Raw genomic sequence first — 18,999 nt, 5'->3', positions numbered from 1 at the left:
TACTGAAGGAGCTGAACTCTAAGACTTCTGAAGATAGATGTAAAACATACTGAGACGGTCTGTTAACAAAGGTTCATGAAATGCTTTTAAATGATTACTCTAGGAATATACAACAGCTTCCCGTGTGCCACTCATATAGGGATCATGACGATAAGATGACAATAATTACTGCTCACATAGAGCAACAATCATTCTTCCCACACTCTGTACACAAATGGAACAGGAAGAAATCCTAATAGCTGGTACAGTGGGACATACCCACTGGCATGCACCTCGTGGTGGTTCACTGAGTATACACACAGATGTGTATACACAATTCTTTTGCTCTGATGACATAAATCTGTGGTGAACAGTACAGCTCACCTTCCAATCTTCACTATTTCTGTAATTAATACAACCAGATGAATAAACAACCCTCAGCATTGTTTGTAAGGGATCTTCTATATGTCTTACTTACACTTCCTTAGAAGCCATCCGATAAATCTTCCTCTGCCACCATCTTGGCTACAGTTATGTGGTCATTCTACCTTAAATTGATCTCAAAATTCTGTAATACTTGACGATTCTGACTGATTCCAGTGCTTGGTTGTTGATCATGTAGTCAAAAATCTGGGCCATTTCACAACACATTTAATCTACTGGAGGTTTGTGTATTTGTTGCACCACCAAAGCCACCTGGGTGATTTCATACAGAAAACACCTCCACATAATTCATGTGTGTGTTATCCCTCCCCCAGTCATATTTTTCACTGTCTAAATACAACAAAGTTCTTTTAGTATCCACCTTTTCCTTTTTTCTTCTTGTTTACTGTTGTATTCTCCAGTTCCTCATTTCTTTTAATCTATTTATGTCACTTGTTATTCTTTCTTTGCTTGTATCTTCTCAGCAGCAGAGAAAAATTTAGAGTTAAATATCTCATTAATGTCAGGATTATTATGTAGGATATTTTTTATTTATATACATCAAATTTTAAAATCAAAAAAATTTTCAGCTTCATTCCTGAATATTATTCATACTTTCTGACATCTCTGGAAGATGAGTAGTTGTTTTTCTTCCCTACATCAGTTTTATTTTTCTGAGCTCTTTATTGCTACATGGAACAATAAATGGAAGCTGGTAAACAATTAGGATTTACTTAGTAAAGTGCAGACATCATCATGTGTTTCTGTCCACACAGCTCATCATAATTAAAGCAGCAAACTGAAGCAAATAATTAGAAATAAAGATGTTTAATGCATGTGGTTACAATAACTCAGTGGACATTATGGCCAAGAAATGCCATGATACATGCTTTTCATACTTGGGAGTTAATAGAAATTATGAGTAAAAAGGACCCAAATGTTTTAGTCAGGTTTCAGTAAGAAACATCACCTCACTAAGATCAACACAAGGCTCACAGTATACTGCACTTTGATATTTATTACATGAACCAGCTTGAGTGTTATATGCATGTAACCAAGTAATGTAGCACTGTACTTAAGTAAGCAAGCTATAAGAGGTCCAAATTGCCATCTAACCAGGCAAATTTAAATTTTCTATGGATTTCCAAAATCACATCAGGCAAAGATTTATTTATTTGTTTATTTATTTTTGCAAAGAGAACTTCGTCAATTACACATCAGCCCTTGTCCAACTGAGGTGGGCTCTGCCTCTAATGACCTCAGTGTTGATAAGTTGCTAAATTCTAAACTTGCTTCCTATATTGCACGTATGGATTTTCTGGACTGGGTATTTTGTAACTTGGTGAATTCATGGAAGGTGATGGGACATGACGGTTGGTAGCTCTTGACAGTTTTCCTTGGAATGATAGTGGTGATGTATCATGCAGTGAAAGAAGCTTCACGATTAGTTAATTATTTCCACATGTTACAATCAGTGTCTTGAATCACTTTTGGTATCAGCTGTAGAGGCTCATCAAGGATTCCAGTCGTAGGTGGCCTTCAGTCCATCGAGAGTAGCTGACACTGCCCACACCATTCCTGACTGGCTGCTGCTATAGTGGCTGCTGCCAACAGTGGCTCCCTCACTGGTTGTATCATGATGCTGTAGCACTGAGTGAAGGTGGTGCATGTGTTGTACCTATACACATTGATTTGGGAGGTGCTCTGTCCCTTCCAGCTCACAGCTGTTCTTCTCCATCTGTCAAACCACAATTACAGTTGTCATGTAGCTATGTAGTACAATGATCCTGACCTGTCATTCATGTAGGCCCCAGCTCATTCACCAAAGTATCATGGATGCTGATGTCCTGGCTCAGGATGATAGGAACCCCAGGCCAGCCCACCTGTGGCAGTGGCAGACTGTCGTGTTAAACTCTGAGACTGGTGACCATGGTGAGGCAGCTGCCTTCCCACTAGCAGCTGTCATTTGCTCAATAACTTGCAGGAAATCTACAACATACTTGTGTCAGACTTCACTTTATTATTATCAGGAAGTCGAGTGTGAATGTTATGACTGACTGTCTTATAAGCTAAAATGCTGGGGTATTTATGGAGCAAAGTAGTGACTAATGCTTACTCCACATCACTAGTCATGACCACATAGGCCTTGCTATAACAAATGTGTCAGTGGTTCTAACTCTGCCACACTTGCTTAACAAGTTTGTTATAGTATAGGACTGATTTTTAAAAGCTCTTCGCACACATTGCATTAGCAGTAGCATTTCTTTCATGATTAACAAAGGTGACGTGACCCTGTCTAGCAGCTCTCTCTACCTACTGCATTTCTGCTGAGGTCTCGTGTCTGGCTCGACAGAAGCACCAATGTTGTGTTTTCTCCTGACCCTTTCTCGGTGGTGAACTTTTGTTATTTGCGCCTGTCTCATCTTGACACCTCCATAATATAGGTGTCTATATTACATATACAGACAAGTTCAAAAGTCAAAGAGTAAATAGCTTTTTAAAAGAGTAAGCATTGTTACATATTCACATTTTATTCTCCAAACAATAAAAGTATTCTACTCCACACTTTCTAAAGTGGCTTATGTTCATCCTCAGCATTCAAGCTACACTATGTGATCAAAAGTATCTGGAAACCTGATGGCCTACATCGGTAATACTGGAATTCAATATGGTGTGGGCCCACCCATAGCCTTGATGACAGCTTTCGTTGACTGATGACCACAGATGTTAAGTCCCATAGTGCTCAGAGCCGAACAGCTTTCATTCTCACAGGCAGCACATTCAATCAGTTGCTGAAAGGTTTCTTGCGGAATGGCAGCCCATTATTCACAGAGTGCTGCACTGAGGAGAGGTACTGATGTCAATCGGTGAGGCCTGGCATGAAGTTGGTGTTCCAAAACATCCCAAAGGTGTTCTATAGTATTCAGATCAGGATCCTGTGCAGGCCAGTCCATTACACGGATGTTATTGTTGTCTAACCACTCCACTGCAAGCCGTGCATTATAAACAGGTGTTTGATTGTGTTGAAAGATGCAGTCGCCATCCTTGAATTTCTCTTCAACAGTGGGAAGTGAGTGTGTGCATGCGTGCGTGCGTCCCCCCTAAGGTAAGCCTTTCTGCTCCCGGGACTGGAATGACTCCTTACCCTCTACCTTAAAACCCACATCCTTTCATCTTTCACTCTCCTTCCCTCTTTCCTGATGAAGCAACCTTGGGTTGCGAAAGCTTGAAATTTGTGTGTGTGTGTGTGTGTGTGTGTGTGTGTGTGTGTGTGTGTGTGTGTGTGTGTTTGTTATTGTCTCTATCAACATACCAACACTTTCGTTTGGTAAGTTACAGCATCTCACAAAAATAGGAAATTACAATAGGAAACTACTAAATGTTCATAACATACTTATGGCATTGGGCTGTTGCTGTCCTTGCCAGTTGTTCTGAAGGGATGGCATCTGATACTGGCCATTGTTGTAATAGTTTGCTGGCACATTGTTGCCATATTTGTTAAATTCTTCATGGGGAACTTCATTGTATTGGCCTGCTGGACTGTAAAAGAAATAAAACAACTAATGTATGTGCTACAGCAGATAAGTATATTTTCACAAATGTTACGTATTTTGATGGCAATGCTGTAAATGAATTTATAAAATGGTATATGTACTCTATTTTACAGCACCAGAATAAGAAACATAATTTTTACCTTTATAGAAGTATCTTAAATAATCATATATAATAACATAAGATGCCAGTTATCTGGAAAATAGAATTTGTTCTATTGGAAGTGGGGACATTAACAGAGTATAAAAAGTTATAAGAAGCAGAAAAATTCTCAAAACATACTTCACATAAATGAAAAGAAAGGAAGCAAAAGACAGCTTACAGTCCACTTTGAATTTCACTTATTGGAGTTCATGTTTAATGTTTCTTTGTTTTCTATAGATTTTTTTCACTGTTTTGAATTGTTCAGTTATTTTATAACTGGAGCATATATGTTTTTCTTTCAGAACACTCTATCACATTTTTCTATTGTGCTTCCAATGCATTTCTAATTACCATACTTTCAAAATATAATTAATCCCACAATTTCATAACAAGAATATACATACTGATGTGATTTACATGGAAGCAAGTACTAATAACAACAATAGATATAGTGACATGGTGTTGCAGACAGATGTGTAGTTTTGTGGTTTAGCTCCATTTTGAGAAACTTCCTTGTCCTGTTGTCTCTATGTACTTCTATCTTGTGTTATTTTGCAAGCAGTCTCAGAAGTGTGGTATTACACCACTTCTCTTACTGCACTGAATAAAAACACTTTATTTCACTAGATAACTTTCATATTTTTGAGTATTTTTGTACAAAAAAATCTGTAATGGTCTTGAAATAAAGAACTGTGGTATCAATAATGATTTAAGGAAATAACATAAAATTATATCAAGCTGACAATTATTAGTGAATCACATTGTTTTACAAAGACATAAATCTAATCCATGTGTCTGCCATATAGATGCACATGTTGGCTTTTGTTATTTATTATCAGCCTCTATTTCCCGTCAACCATCTGTAAAATTAATTCTGGAAATCTTGTCTCCTCTCTCAGAATGAGAATGGCAGCATTATTCCTGAAACTGACATATCTTACAAACACCAAAGTTACTGCTTAATATGACTTGTAACATTATTTTAAGCAACACTGATGAAAATATAAATACACTCCTGGAAATGGAAAAAAGAATACATTGACACCGGTGTGTCAGACCCACCATACTTGCTCCGGACACTGCGAGAGGGCTGTACAAGCAATGATCACACGCACGGCACAGCGGACACACCAGGAACCGCGGTGTTGGCCGTTGAATGGCGCTAGCTGCGCAGCATTTGTGCACCGCCGCCGTCAGTGTCAGCCAGTTTGCCGTGGCATACGGAGCTCCAGCGCAGTCTTTAATACTGGTAGCATGCCGCGACAGCGTGGACGTGAACCGTATGTGCAGTTGACAGACTTTGAGCGAGGGCGTATAGTGGGCATGCGGGAGGCCGGGTGGACGTACCGCCGAATTGCTCAACACGTGGGGAGTGAGGTCTCCACAGTACATCAATGTTGTCACCAGTGGTCAGCGGAAGGTGCACGTGCCCGTCGTCCTGGGACCGGACCGCAGCGACGCACGGATGCACGCCAAGACCGTAGGATCCTACGCAGTGCCGTAGGGGATCGCACCGCCATTTCCCAGCAAATTAGGGACACTGTTGCTCCTTGGGTATTAGCGAGGACCATTCGCAACCATCTCCATTAAGCTGGGCTACGGTCCCGCACACCATTAGGCCGTCTTCTGCTCATGCCCCAACATCGTGCAGCCTGCCTCCAGTGGTGTCGCGACAGGCGTGAATGGAGGGACGAATGGAGACGAGTTGTCTTCAGCGATGAGAGTCGCTTCTGCCTTGGTGCCAATGATGGTCGTATGCGTGTTTGGCGCTGTGCAGGTGAGCGCCACAATCAGGACTGCATACGACTGAGGCACACAGGGCCAACACCTGGCATTATGGTGTGGGGAGCGATCTCCTACACTGGCCGTACACCTCTGGTGATCGTCGAGGATACACTGAATAGAGCACGGTACATCCAAACCATCATCAAACCCATCGTTCTACCATTCCTAGACCAGCGAGGGAACTTGCTGTTCCAACAGGACAATGCATGTCCGCATGTGTCCCGTCCCACCCAACGTGCTCTAGAAGGTGTAAGTCAACTACCCTGGCCAGCAAGATCTCCGGATCTGTCCCCCATTGAGCATGTTTGGGACTGGATGAAGCGTCGTCTCACGCGGTCTGCACGTCCAGCACGAACGCTGGTCCAACTGAGGCGCCAGGTGGAAATGGCATGGCAAGCCGTTCCACAGGACTACATCCAGCATCTCTACGATCGTCTCCATGGGAGAATAGCAGCCTGCATTGCTGCGAAAGGTGGATATACACTGTACTAGTGCCGACATTGTGCATGCTCTGTTGCCTGTGTCTATGTGCCTGTGGTTCTGTCAGTGTGATCATGTGATGTATCTGACCCCAGGAATGTGTCAATAAAGTTTCCCCTTCCTGGGACAATGAATTCACGGTGTTCTTATTTCAATTTCCAGGAGTGTATTATAGACTTCCATGTATTGTATTACATTCCATACTGTATACTGATTACAAGTAAAATAAATGAAATAAAAATAAACATGATAATAGGTTCAAAAAGTACAAAGACACAACTTGTGGTTCTTATGGACAATGGATTAATATTTAATCTGCCCACAAGTAAAAAAGATTTTTATCCAACCAAATTTTCTTCACCCATTATTTTATTGCTTAGATCAACTATGATATTCCAGTTGGTTAGTTATTGCAACATTTTTCCACAGCATTTGCTGCCGTCATCTTGAGAACTGTTTTGATGAAAGAACTTCTTCCAGCAAAACTAATCTTTGACCTTTGTTTGAGCATGTTTTCATAATGCAGCTAATAATTTTTTATTTCACTTCGGTATTGATGTAATGCAGCTAATAATTTTTGTTTCGGGTGCCTGTTTTGTTGTAGACATTACTTTCAATTTTCGAAAATGATTGTTCATTTGGCTTCAAATTTAATGGCGATTTGGTTGACAGTTGACATTAGTCAAATTTTGAATATAAAATTAAGCAGCATTTAGTTTATTCAGGGATAAATGTTCATGTTCTACAAGTTCTGCTTCAAAACTGAAAAATTCCACATTTATTTCGTACAGTGCTAAACCTATTTCACGTACACTCCTCAAAATGTGGCAAGCATTTGCAACTACACTGAGTAAAGAAACCAAAGAAACTACCATAAATGGTGTGTAATAAACATCTGTTACTGCACAGCATCAACAGTGCTCCATGTTTTATGACAGCATAAGCTAGGGTTGTGTGATTATTAGAATTTCCATCTTCATTCACAGGTCGTTATAAAACATAAAAATAAAAAAAAAGATGAATATCAAATTTTTTCACTACAGTTAAAATTTCGAGTCATCCAAAACATCAGTAATAAAACTTTAAAACATTTTAGTATTATCAAGTATGTCCTACGTTTCATAGTAAAAACGTCTTTCTTATGATGATTTAAAACAGAAGTGTTTGTTCTTTAACAATGATCTTATGTTTAATAATCAGCACTTCATCAATCATTTGAAAATAAATAATAAACTTACTTCTTATGTTCTAATAATGGATAAATTGGGGCTTAATTTCTATGTTTGAATAATAAAAAAAATTCTTCTAGTTTATAAAACACATATCTGTAATTAATATGACTACCTCATGAAACTGTAATTATTTAGTGAGGGTGAAAAGACAATTACAGTTTCTTAAATTGTACTGTAAATATTTGAGGTTAACACCTCAACTGCATCTTCCAGTGTGTCTCAGAGACATACCAGATAAACTGATGGAAAAAATAACTCCCCTGGCTAAAACGTAACTCAAAGAATACTACCTGCGTGTTTCTGGGACTATAATGAGACAAGATGTATGGTGCTTTTGTTGGAGTGGGAAAGAGTTTCATGGATCATGAAATACATAGAGCAGTCTTTCAACACTGACATTACACAGTCCGATGGGAGATGTGTGACCTACAAGATGCTGTCAGTAACTGTCCAGAATAGGTTCTCTGCTTCTTAAGTATCTTCAGGCTCTTAAGACAAGATACAAATCCTGGCAGTTGATTGTACCATTTCATATCCTACATTGTACTGATGTTGATCATTTCTGTGCTCCTGGAACCTTCTGAACTGTTGTGAAATAATACTTTGGTCAACGTTCAGCTCCCTGATCATCTTTTACTGGCTGTAGCCAGCCTCAGATCTTGCAATGTTTAGTGATTTGCTGATTTTGTGCAACTCACATATGACATTCATAATGCACACAGATCAATGCACACAGATCAGTGCACACAGATCAGTGCACACAGATCAATGTGCACAAATCCTACTGTGAACCTTATGCCCGAGAGCTCTGTCTACACAAACTATCTCAGGCACATAGTAGTTTTAATATTGGTGTGCCATGCATGTGAACTCTTTCCAATTTGTCCCATCAGAGTATAATTTGCATATTCTTGACATGATGTACTGCTTTTTCATCGATCTGAATCATCCATTAACTTACAGACGTGAGTTTCGGTATACTATCTGATGAGGATTACAGCATCCCTCAGTGCTGAACATCTTTTTCCAACATGGTGTCTGTTATAACTGTTTATGATTATTCATCATCTTTTCCTCTTGTAACCTAGCTTTACTTCCCATTCTGTCCCTGCCACCATCTCCAAACCAAAGCTTAGAAATGTAAATAGGCATTAACTATCATACAACTATTGTCTTCTAACTTTCAAAAGCTGAAGAACAGGTACTTACTTACTATAAATAAAACTTTACAATAAAATAATGTTTTGTAAACTGGAAAAAATGAATAAAAACATGGGACTGCGACATTGTATATACCTCCATAAACAACTTTTTAAAAGCCATTTATCACCCCTAATGCTGAATTGTTGCAATATTTTCCTCCAGCAGAAAAATCAGAGTTACAATTATTTATATAATAAAATTTTTCTTTTTAGTTACTCTTAGAAAACACTTTGATAATTTTCTAGTCTCTTAATGTTAAATTAATGTCATGAAACAAAATACTGGCTTAAAACTAAACTAGTACTGTAACTATAGCTACAGTGCAAATACACTCTATCATATCATCAGATATTGCAAAACTATTAAGGGAAATGAAACTGACGGAAAGTTGAAAGATACAGTTCTACTAGTATTTGCTATTAATAGAGTTTAAAACTATCAGAAAGTGCCAAAGTAATTTTAAATGCTAGAAAGTAAAATAGATCATTCCCAAGCTAGGCTTTTTAACTGTGTACTATATGCACAATATAAATTGGCCCTTTTCTGGGAGCAAAGGAACTGATGGAAGTTAGGTTACATCAGAGCCTCGTTCCCAATGTTAGCTGCTAAGCAATATAACATGCTACAGCATTGTAGCAGGCACTCAGAGTCCAGTGTCTATTCAAGTGTGCTGTCTGTCTTGTGATAAGGAGGTGAGGCTTGTTTGTCTTACATCTCTCCAACCCCCCCCCCCCCCCCCCCCCATCATATGCTTATGTTTGCAATATCCCTCCCTCCCTAATAGCCAAGTTATATTGTGTGTATAGCAGTCAAGATCTATTTAGAAGTAATCATGTTCATAGTTGTGGTAGAGCATAGATGAAGTGCAAAAGTGTGCAGATACACTCTGTATGTTATGTACATATACATTCAGAAGGATGCTTTTTAGTTGGGAATAAATTTTTCTGAAAGTGACACTGAAGACTATGTCCAGAAATTTTTGTCAATATCATTTCTTGAAAATATATCTCATTTCTCCAGAACCCCTATCAGATTATATCTCTCAAAACTAACCCACTTTAATTTCTTATGCTAATTAGGTAGCAGCATCAGTATGACTGCTTAAATAAAATAAGGCAACTAATGTAGCTGCCTACTTTTTTCAACAAATTATCTTCATTGCACTTGCTATCGAAAGAGTTTAACCTACTACTCTCAAGACAGGCTTTGATTTTAACACTTCTTCAGTTTATATGCACTGCACTGTCTCAAACACCTAAGTAAACAGTTCAAGAGAACAATGCTCATGGCTTTTTTTGGTTACTAGACATATATGTTTTTGATGACTCAAAAGAAAGTGTTTAAATGGTTCTCTTCATCTCTCATATGAGAAAGAATTATACTGGGCTGTAAACGGGTATGAATGAATCAGAATTTGAGACTCTTCACAAAAAATTTTTATTGTGCTTTGAGTGAGGACACTATCTTAGTAAAATAAAATCAAAATCAGTCCACAATTGGGTCACATCTCCTGGATTCTTCAGAGAAGCTTAGAAAGACTCAATGCCACACAAAAATTTGTGATTATTATTTACATTTGTTATGTGTGACTGTGGCAATGTATTCATTTTCATGAGATCCAAAGTAACATTTACATCCCTAGTTTTTAAAAAAAATGAAAGCAACCATCATTAAAAGAGAGCCAGAAGCATTAATGCCATTTCTGTTTGTATCAGATTGATTCAGTCATATTTTGCAGCTGGAATTAATATCATCAAAGACCTGGTGACAAAATTCAAAAAGGAAATCCAGCATGTTTGTAGGTGTGCTTCTGTTTTGCTCAGTCTCAGAACCAAAAACAATTTTCTCTCCTAGTTGTTTTGAGACAACCAAAATTACTTCAATAATATAATAAAATTCCTGTATGAATTTATTAAAATAACAAAAGGAAATGCTACATAAGGAGAAGTGTCTCAAAACATCAACTTAGTAACATTGATTTTGAAATGATAAAAACTACCTCATGGAAGTACTTGAATAAACTCTGCAGTAAATAGTGAATGAATACTGATGCAGTACAGATTATGACAACAGAAACCCTTTTCTTCCTTTTAGTAGTCTCTTATAGTAAGACATGTAACCATACTGGACTGGATGCTACAAATACATGTCATCACTGAAAGTGTAAAAAATCTGTTTCAGGATGTAACGTCATTAAGAGAGTAACATAGGCTGATCCCATATGAAAGTTTCAACTCAGAATCATTTCAAAGAAACTGGTATGCAAATTATTAAATATTACCAGCTTCATATTAAATTTTTATTTTAAATCTGACAAAAACATGAATGATGAATAAGCAGCCAGTTTCACTCAGCTGCAAGCCAAGTGTATGTACACTGTTGTATTACATGAGAATTTGTGCACATACAACAGCAAATGGGGACAATTAAAAGAAAGAAAAACCCATTATTATGCCACAGAATAGAAAAGGAGAAGAAATTAAAATTTTTCTTATGTTCATGCTAGCACACCCACAAGCAACACCAGACAGAGGTGACAATACAGCTATGCCTCAGAAAGAAACAATCAGCTCTGTAAGTCAGTAGCATAAACAGGCATGGGTTGCTACATTGGATGAGGAGGAGGAGGAGGAGGAGGAGGTGGTGGTGGTGGTGGTGGTGGTGGTGGTGGTGATCAGTGTTTAACGTCCCATTGACAGTGAGGTCGTTAGAGACAGAGCACAAGCTTAGAATAGAGAAGGATGGGGAAGGAAACTACTGCACCACCTCACTCAGTGTTGTTACATCAGCACCAACCATCGAACACAAGTTGCACATTCAGTGAAACGTCCACTGTGAGACACTGTGAGAGTGAGACAAAAGATATATTCATTAGGGGGGATGTAATGGATTTTGGTCCAAAAAATTCATTTTTCAAAAATATTATTCTTTTGATCTACACAGTTTAACCTGTTTTGTGTGTGGATTTTATTGTGATAGAAGCTTTATAAATGCCTTTAAATTGTTAAACTGATTAACTCTGCACTGGCAGCCACTCCCACCATTTCCTGCATTTAGGGAAACTGCTTGCTTCAGCAGAATTTTTGTCAGTGTGAAGGTTATTTTCTTTTGATACCTTTGGCTGACACCCATATCTCTGGCTGACATCTATACCTTTGCCTGAAAACTTTCTTGCATCTGGTTTATTTATGTTTTGACAATACTGACACATATTTGTAGTGGAAGGTTGAATCTGCAAACCTTTATGTGGAAGTCCAGATCTATGCATAATGGATGGTGGAAAAACTGTGTTTAGGAAACAGAGGCTTCATGGAAATTGGTTTACCAACAAAGAAGAGGAAGCAACTCAAAATGAAGAACATAAGCTCTCAGCTTCAGCATTGAAACTTGGTACAGGAGAATTGTACATGTATGTGAAGGGTGTTGATATGGATTCCACTGGGTTTAGACTTATTGATTTAAAGCTTCTCTGACAGACTATAAGGTTTTTATGATCACATGTTAGCTGTAAGAATACAGAATACATTATTGTTGTTGAAGAAAGAAGAGTGGGAATAGCTTGTGATTTCAAAATGATTTGTAATTTGTGTGGCTATGAATTTTCATTTTCCTCCTCCAAAAAAAGTGACACTGATACCTATGAAAGTAATTTTAGGTTAGCATATGCTCTGAGATGCTTTGGACAGGGCAGGGAAGGAAGTAATTTATTGTGTGGTTTTCTGAACATGCCTCCACCTTGTGCAAGGCTTGAAAAAATAAATCAACAAATGTCTGCTGATGTATGCAATATTGCCACAGTTTCTACGAAGAAAGCAGTGGAGGAATTGGTGGAAAAAAATAAAAAGAAATAGATCCTGAGGTAGATATTAATGACAGTGAATCTGCTACAAATGTTACTAACCAGTGTGTGTCTGTAGATGGGACTTGGATGAAAAAGTGTCACACATATCTGTATGGAGTAGCATCTGTTACTGGTATTGACTCAGGTAAAGTTTTAGATGTAGAAATTATGTCTAAGTACTGCCACCAGTGTGCAGCAAGGGAAATGTCCAACAATGAAGACAGTGAGAAACTGCGTCAAGAAAAGGATGCAGTCAAGTGCTCTAAGAATTAGGCTCAACTGGGGGCATGAAGGCTGCTGCAGTTGTGAGGATGTTCTCCAGATCTGAGGACCAGTATGATGTTAGATATACTAAATACTTTGAGATGGGGACTCCTCTTTGTTCAAAGCTGTAACAGATAAAAATCCTTACAATACAACAATAGAAAAGTTGGAATGTGTTGGTCATATCCAAAAGAGGCAGGTGGCAGGCTTAGTCGTTTGCTGAAAGAGAAGAAAGGTGAAGCACATGAGGAGGGAAAACCACTAGGAGGAAAAGGTAGACTTACTCTGAAAGGAAATCATTCCCTTCCATTTATGGGAGAGCTGTCAGGAAAAACACACACAATTTAGAGGCAATGAGGCATGCTGTGTGGGCAATTTTTTTCCACAAACTATCCACTGACCAAACACCAATGCGCAAAATGTGTCCAAAAGGCGATTAATGTAAGTTCAACAACATAAATGAGACATATCACATAAACACTCATTACCAGAACCTGTCATGAAAGCAATTAAGCACACGTTCAGGTTTCTTGCAAACCCTGATTTACTGAGGAACTGTCTTCACAGAAAGACACAAAATGCAAATGAAAGCCTCAATAATTTAATTTGAATTAGCTGCTCAAGAAGGACATTCTGTGGACTTGAAGTACTCAAAACAGGTGTCTATGATGAAGTTTTATTTTACAATAACGGAAATAATGGCAGAATTGAAGTGCTGAAGAGAGTTGGTATAGATTATAGTGTGTTTACAACAAAAGCATTTTAGACCATTGACAAGAACAGGGTCAAGAAAGCTAACAGATCAGTGTCTTACCTGCAAAAACAGGCCAGGAATATTGAAAGAGAAAAGCAAAGAAACCTGGGGGATGAGGAGTATCAGTATGGAGGATTTTAAAATTGAGGTAAGCTTATTACATGTAAAAGTATGAGAAGAAAATCTTTAGAAGTCATTGTCTCTGTTTAACACTTCTTACATTATTAGAAGTCTTTTCTCAAAAAGTATATGCGCTAATGCTATGAAATTTTCAGGAACTGTTCACAACATGTTGCTGTCTCCCTGGAACTAACAAATACAAGATCTTGCAATTACATCCTGATTTTTAAATGACTGTATGTAGAAAAAAAGTTAATTTGGGATGTGCAAAATTAAAAACTCTGTTAATGACACAATTTGTACTATAAATTAATATCTGTAGTTCAGACTTTCTCAGGACACTACAATAAAATTTTCAGATTAATTGCATGATTAGAATTTGAGTTATCGCATTTTATAAGAAAAGACAATAAAAAAAATTAAAAATTCAAATTTCTGGAAAATATTAATCCTGCATATTTTATTATACTTTTCTGTTAAAATGCAGTCCTTGTGCTTTACACATGCAATATTTTAGATTTGTATATTAATAAATACGGTTGTAATTATTTTTTTAAATAAATGTTTACATTTTCCATTACATCCCCCCTGAAGCAACAAGCAATACGTAGGACACAACACCACCTACTAGCAACTTAACAGAGCAGATAAGAGCCTGTAACAAATTGTTAAGCAAAGACACCAGAATGAGAACTGCTGACAACAAGTAAAGAATCAGGCCATATTCATTCATAACAGACAGAGCCTCAAGTCTTAGCCTCCTGCCAATCCCCATGACTACCCCACTTCTCCAGCTCTGACATCAGTTGTTCATTCGGATCAATAGCATTCATATCAAAGCACTTGATTCAATGCTAATTTATGTTGTAGCGATATCCATGTATTAGATGTTCCAGCACTTCTCATAAAGATGCTGTTTGCTGTTCTTGAGATGTCAGCATCCAAGTAACCACAACTTGCCTCTTGTGAGATTTCCAGAACAGCCCCCTGCCACATTAGTGACAGGGAGACTAAGGACCTTCTGTCACCAGTATACCTTGTGGTTCTTGTTTCACTAACATCATCATCACTGCTAGGTCAGAGGGGCAGCCAGTACCTTCATTCTTCCTTGATGCTGAGGCGCTACTGGGTACCAAGGGCCTACTTGCGCAGTGGGGCCAGGATCATATGACTCCATGATTTCCATTAGCATGATACATCCAGATGGAACACTTCTGGTCATAGTCATCTTCTGGATTGGGATCAAGGATGCTCTAACCCAGTGTGAGGCCATACTCTAACACCACGACTTCGTCTGCCCGATGTCGGTCCACCTGAATTTGGCTAAAATGCTAGATAGTGACATTGCTGATCAGAAGCATCAATTCAAGAACAGGAGTCAACAGAATTCCTCTGTGTCACCTCTAGCACAAAGTGTCAGCTGAGGCTGATGAGGAGGCACAGAACTGTAAATCTTAAATGTTAATCACATTTTATTAGCTCCAAAAGATGCTCTAAATGTTGCACAAAATCATCTTGACGATGTAGCAGTGTCTCTTATGAAACTTCCTGGCAGGTTAAAACTGTGTGCCAGACCGAGACTCGGACTCGGGACCTTTGCCTTTCACGGCCAAGTGCTCTACCAACTGAACTACCCAAGCACAACTCACACCCCGTCCTCGCAGCTTTAATTCTGCCAGTACCTCATTGTAGCAGTGTCTCTGCTTAGAACCCCTGTAATTTACCATCACAAGTGACTCATCAGTGACATCAATATAACACTGATGTCCAGGAGAGACTGGTAAACAAGGAGAGGACACTGCAGTATCAGTAACAGCCACGAGACATCTCAAACACAATGTCCACACACCTCAGTTTTGACCACAACACAGGAAGTCCAAAAGAATATTATAGCTGGAGTTGGACATAGAAATTAGTATTCACCATGTAAGTGACCTTTGTAAAACCTGAGGAGCCTGCAGATCTGTCACAATTTAGAGGGATTGTAAGGAAACTTACTTCATACCTGTGAGGTTTAAGAGCTGTAATTTAACTGGACATAGTGTACCTTATAGAAGGATGATATTGGTGACTTTCAGCACTTGTAGGCATGCAGTATACACTGTCCAATGATCAGACATAAAAATTATCTAAGATTACATGAATAAGTTTTGGATGTGATTATATCGTCGGGTTTTGACATTGCTTTTGAAAGAGGAAGTGTCTTGTTCATGTAAGTCTTGTAAGTATAAGCATAGTAATAAATTGTACAAATATGCCAAAAACATATTAATGATGCTGCAGCCATTCTGATGGAGCAGGTATAAAAATTGTTAGAGGATAATACTCAGCAGAAATTGTATAATGAAGAGTTAACTAAGTAACTAGAATAGCAACAGATATAATTTGGTTCAGATAAGGTTAGTGCACTACTGAGTGCACCCACCATCCTTCTCTGTAGATTCTTCAGTAGTAAATCTAATAATGCCCTTTTTCAGTAAAGCAAAAGAGAATGTGACAGTATTCATACATTTTGTTTAAGCCACAGCCGAATTGATTAACTGGTCAGTTGAAATGACTCTATAGATGGCCAATCTATGTCTAACAGGTGAGGCTAAAGCTTATGTGATTATCATGAGATGCTTAGTAAAGCCAGCACATCCAAACAATTAGCAGAATGATATCACTGTGGGAAGAAGAGCCAACTGAAGGAACAATGTCATCAGCTACAGTGAACATTTTGGCCACAAGGCAAACAAATGTGGAAACAAGAAGGACGTTAAACAAAACAAACAATAGTAGGCATTAAATGCAGAAAGTAATGTTTCTTCCATTGGAAAACATTCCCAGTAGACCATAGTACTGCATACCCATACAGACAAAATTATTGCTGCTTGATGGGCTTGGTACAGGTAGGCACTGATGAACAATTGTCTGTCATTAGTTTGGATCTCATGGACAAGAGGGGGCTAAACACTACAAGGTGCAGATTACATGGAGTAGAAAATAATGACAGGAAGTCATTGAGGACAACACAGGTCAGCTTCAAGTTAGGAACTAAAGGGCTTAGAAAGCAGATGGGAGTGTTGCAAAATATGATACAGGAATATTCTGTAACTCTTGGACTTGACTTTCTGGATAGGCATTGTGTTAAAACTTATCTTTGACAGCATACTGTTGAACTTAGTGGAAATTCATTTCCAATGGATGCAACAGCTGCAAATATTTCTATATTGCAAGGTACACAGACTCTCAAAGAGACACTAACTGAACTGTGTACATGTGCATTAAAAGTAGCTTTGGATGACAAAGTACCTGCTGATAGAGGGAAGTTGATTTGGGCAATTGTGTGTATTGACATATCAGTATAGATCAACAGATGATCAGAGACTCAAGCAAACCATCAATGCATTGTACTACATTTCAAGATTCACTGCTTGAAAGACAGTGAATAGGGAGCCATGGAAACATTGTTGTTGAACTACTCAGACTTGTTTAAGTAAGATGCAGTTGTCAGCAACACTCTTAACACAACATTGTATGCCAGTAGCTGATAATACACCAGTATAACCAAAAAACCATGTTGAACAGCAAAGTATGAGGGTAAGTAAAATGAAAACTTAAATATTCTTTGAAATATTATTTATTGTGCAGAAGTGGTACAAAACTGTATCACTTTTCAACATAATCCCCCCCCCCCCCCCCACATACACACATACAATGCAAGTCCTCCAGTACTTACAAAGTGCTTAAATTCCTTTACAAAAAGATTCTTTTGGTAGTTCACACAACCACCCATGCACCATGTGGAGTACCTCTTCATCAGAATGGAACTTCTTTCCTCCCATTGCATCATTCAGTGTCATTCGGCAGTTTTCCTTCACTATAGCTTCAACTGCTGCAGTGTTCTGTGGAGTCACAACTTGTTTTGCCTGACCTGTATGAGGAGCATCTTCCATTGAAGTCACACCATTTGTGAACTTCCTACTCCATTCGTAGACTTGCTGCTGTGACAAACATGCTTCATCATACTGAACCTTCATTCGTTGATGAACTTTTAACAGGTTTCACACCTTCACTACGCAAAAACCGAATGACAGAATGCTGCTCTTCCCTTGTGCAAGTCGCAAGTGGGTCAGCCATCTCTATACTGATACTGCGATGGTATGTGTGCATCTGCACTATGCTGCCACCTACAGGCCATTCTGCATGCTGTTTGCAGCATGCTTACCAACTTACAGGATCACAGCACGCAATTTCAATTTGTTATTACAAATTTAAGGTTTTCATTTGACTCACCCTCATAGCTACAAGCACCAGTAGATGAATTTAGAGAGCAACAGCTAACTGAAGGCATTATTGAACTTAGCAATAGTCCTTGGTCAGCTAATATTACCATTGCATCTCTACACCTTTCAGCAATGGTATCAAACGACTGATGATCTATTAACTTAGTTTGATGGCTTTTATGATATGTATGTGGCATCAGCATCTACCTGCATATTACCAATTTAGAATGAGAGTTTCCATTAAGTTGTATGAATGTATCCCTCTACTGATATAGTATATGAGATGTTGAAGCATAACTGCCCTTCTGAATTCCCCTCTGGGAGTAAATCTCACTTTATATATGTACACACACCACAACTATGCATGTTCTACACAGGTGTACAAGTGCAGTGAGGCCATAGCAGAAGCAAGTGAAATGTCTGCCTGCACTGTACCTGTCACATGGATACATACTTGTACCTAGCTGGGTGTTTCCCTGTATGTTTGTACCTGTCTGTATCTGTGACTAATCCACTCCCTTTGTGGTTAAATATGTGACTGTTCTGATCTGAAATATAAAGAAAAGAAAAAAATTAATTAATAGCTACAAAACTGTCCTGTAAGTAGTCAATAGTAAAGATAGTTTATATACATAAATACAGTCATTAAACTGAAATACAGGTTTATATCTGATTGGAGTGTGTGTATATCATCAAACAGATGTAACTGCTGGTCTATATATAAATAAAAAAATTATGCAATATCCTCAAGGACTTGGGATGTTACTTGCTGCATTTGACAAATGTTCAGAGAGGGACTTACTGTAATAGTTCTGATACTGATATGTAAGAATCATAGCTTACTGACTTGCTTATCTGGAGTATATTGTCTCTCTCGGTGCCTTCTTTCTTTTGTGGACATCATCTCCTGTGCAGTTTAGCCTGTGTTGGGGATTGAAATCATTCTTATCTATG

At 38.3% G+C, this 18,999-nt stretch overlaps 1 protein-coding gene across 4 annotated transcripts in view; it reads right to left on the bottom strand.

Moving 5' to 3' along the window:
• Positions 1 to 18,999, bottom strand: part of LOC126277934 (YLP motif-containing protein 1) — a 665,061-nt gene that overhangs the window by 88,576 nt on the left and 557,486 nt on the right. For 2 of the 4 annotated variants that reach the window (XR_007550623.1, XM_049977516.1), the window contains exons 7-8: positions 18,500 to 18,593; positions 3,797 to 3,942 (exon numbers count right to left, since the gene is read on the bottom strand). Coding sequence is in view for 2 of the 4 variants with exons in the window: in XM_049977516.1 (XP_049833473.1) it covers positions 3,797 to 3,942; positions 18,500 to 18,593 (240 nt within the window). In the remaining 2 variants the exon portion in view is untranslated. The remainder of the gene's footprint in view (positions 1 to 3,796; positions 3,943 to 18,499; positions 18,594 to 18,999) is intronic. The other 2 variants (XR_007550624.1, XM_049977517.1) reach the window with 1 other exon arrangement.

The sequence above is a fragment of the Schistocerca gregaria genome, chromosome 6 (assembly GCF_023897955.1).
Source record: "Schistocerca gregaria isolate iqSchGreg1 chromosome 6, iqSchGreg1.2, whole genome shotgun sequence".
In the NCBI taxonomy this organism is placed as follows: domain Eukaryota; kingdom Metazoa; phylum Arthropoda; class Insecta; order Orthoptera; family Acrididae; genus Schistocerca; species Schistocerca gregaria.
Note: the sequence above shows the minus strand (reverse complement) of the source record. Positions and strands in the feature narration are given on the sequence as shown.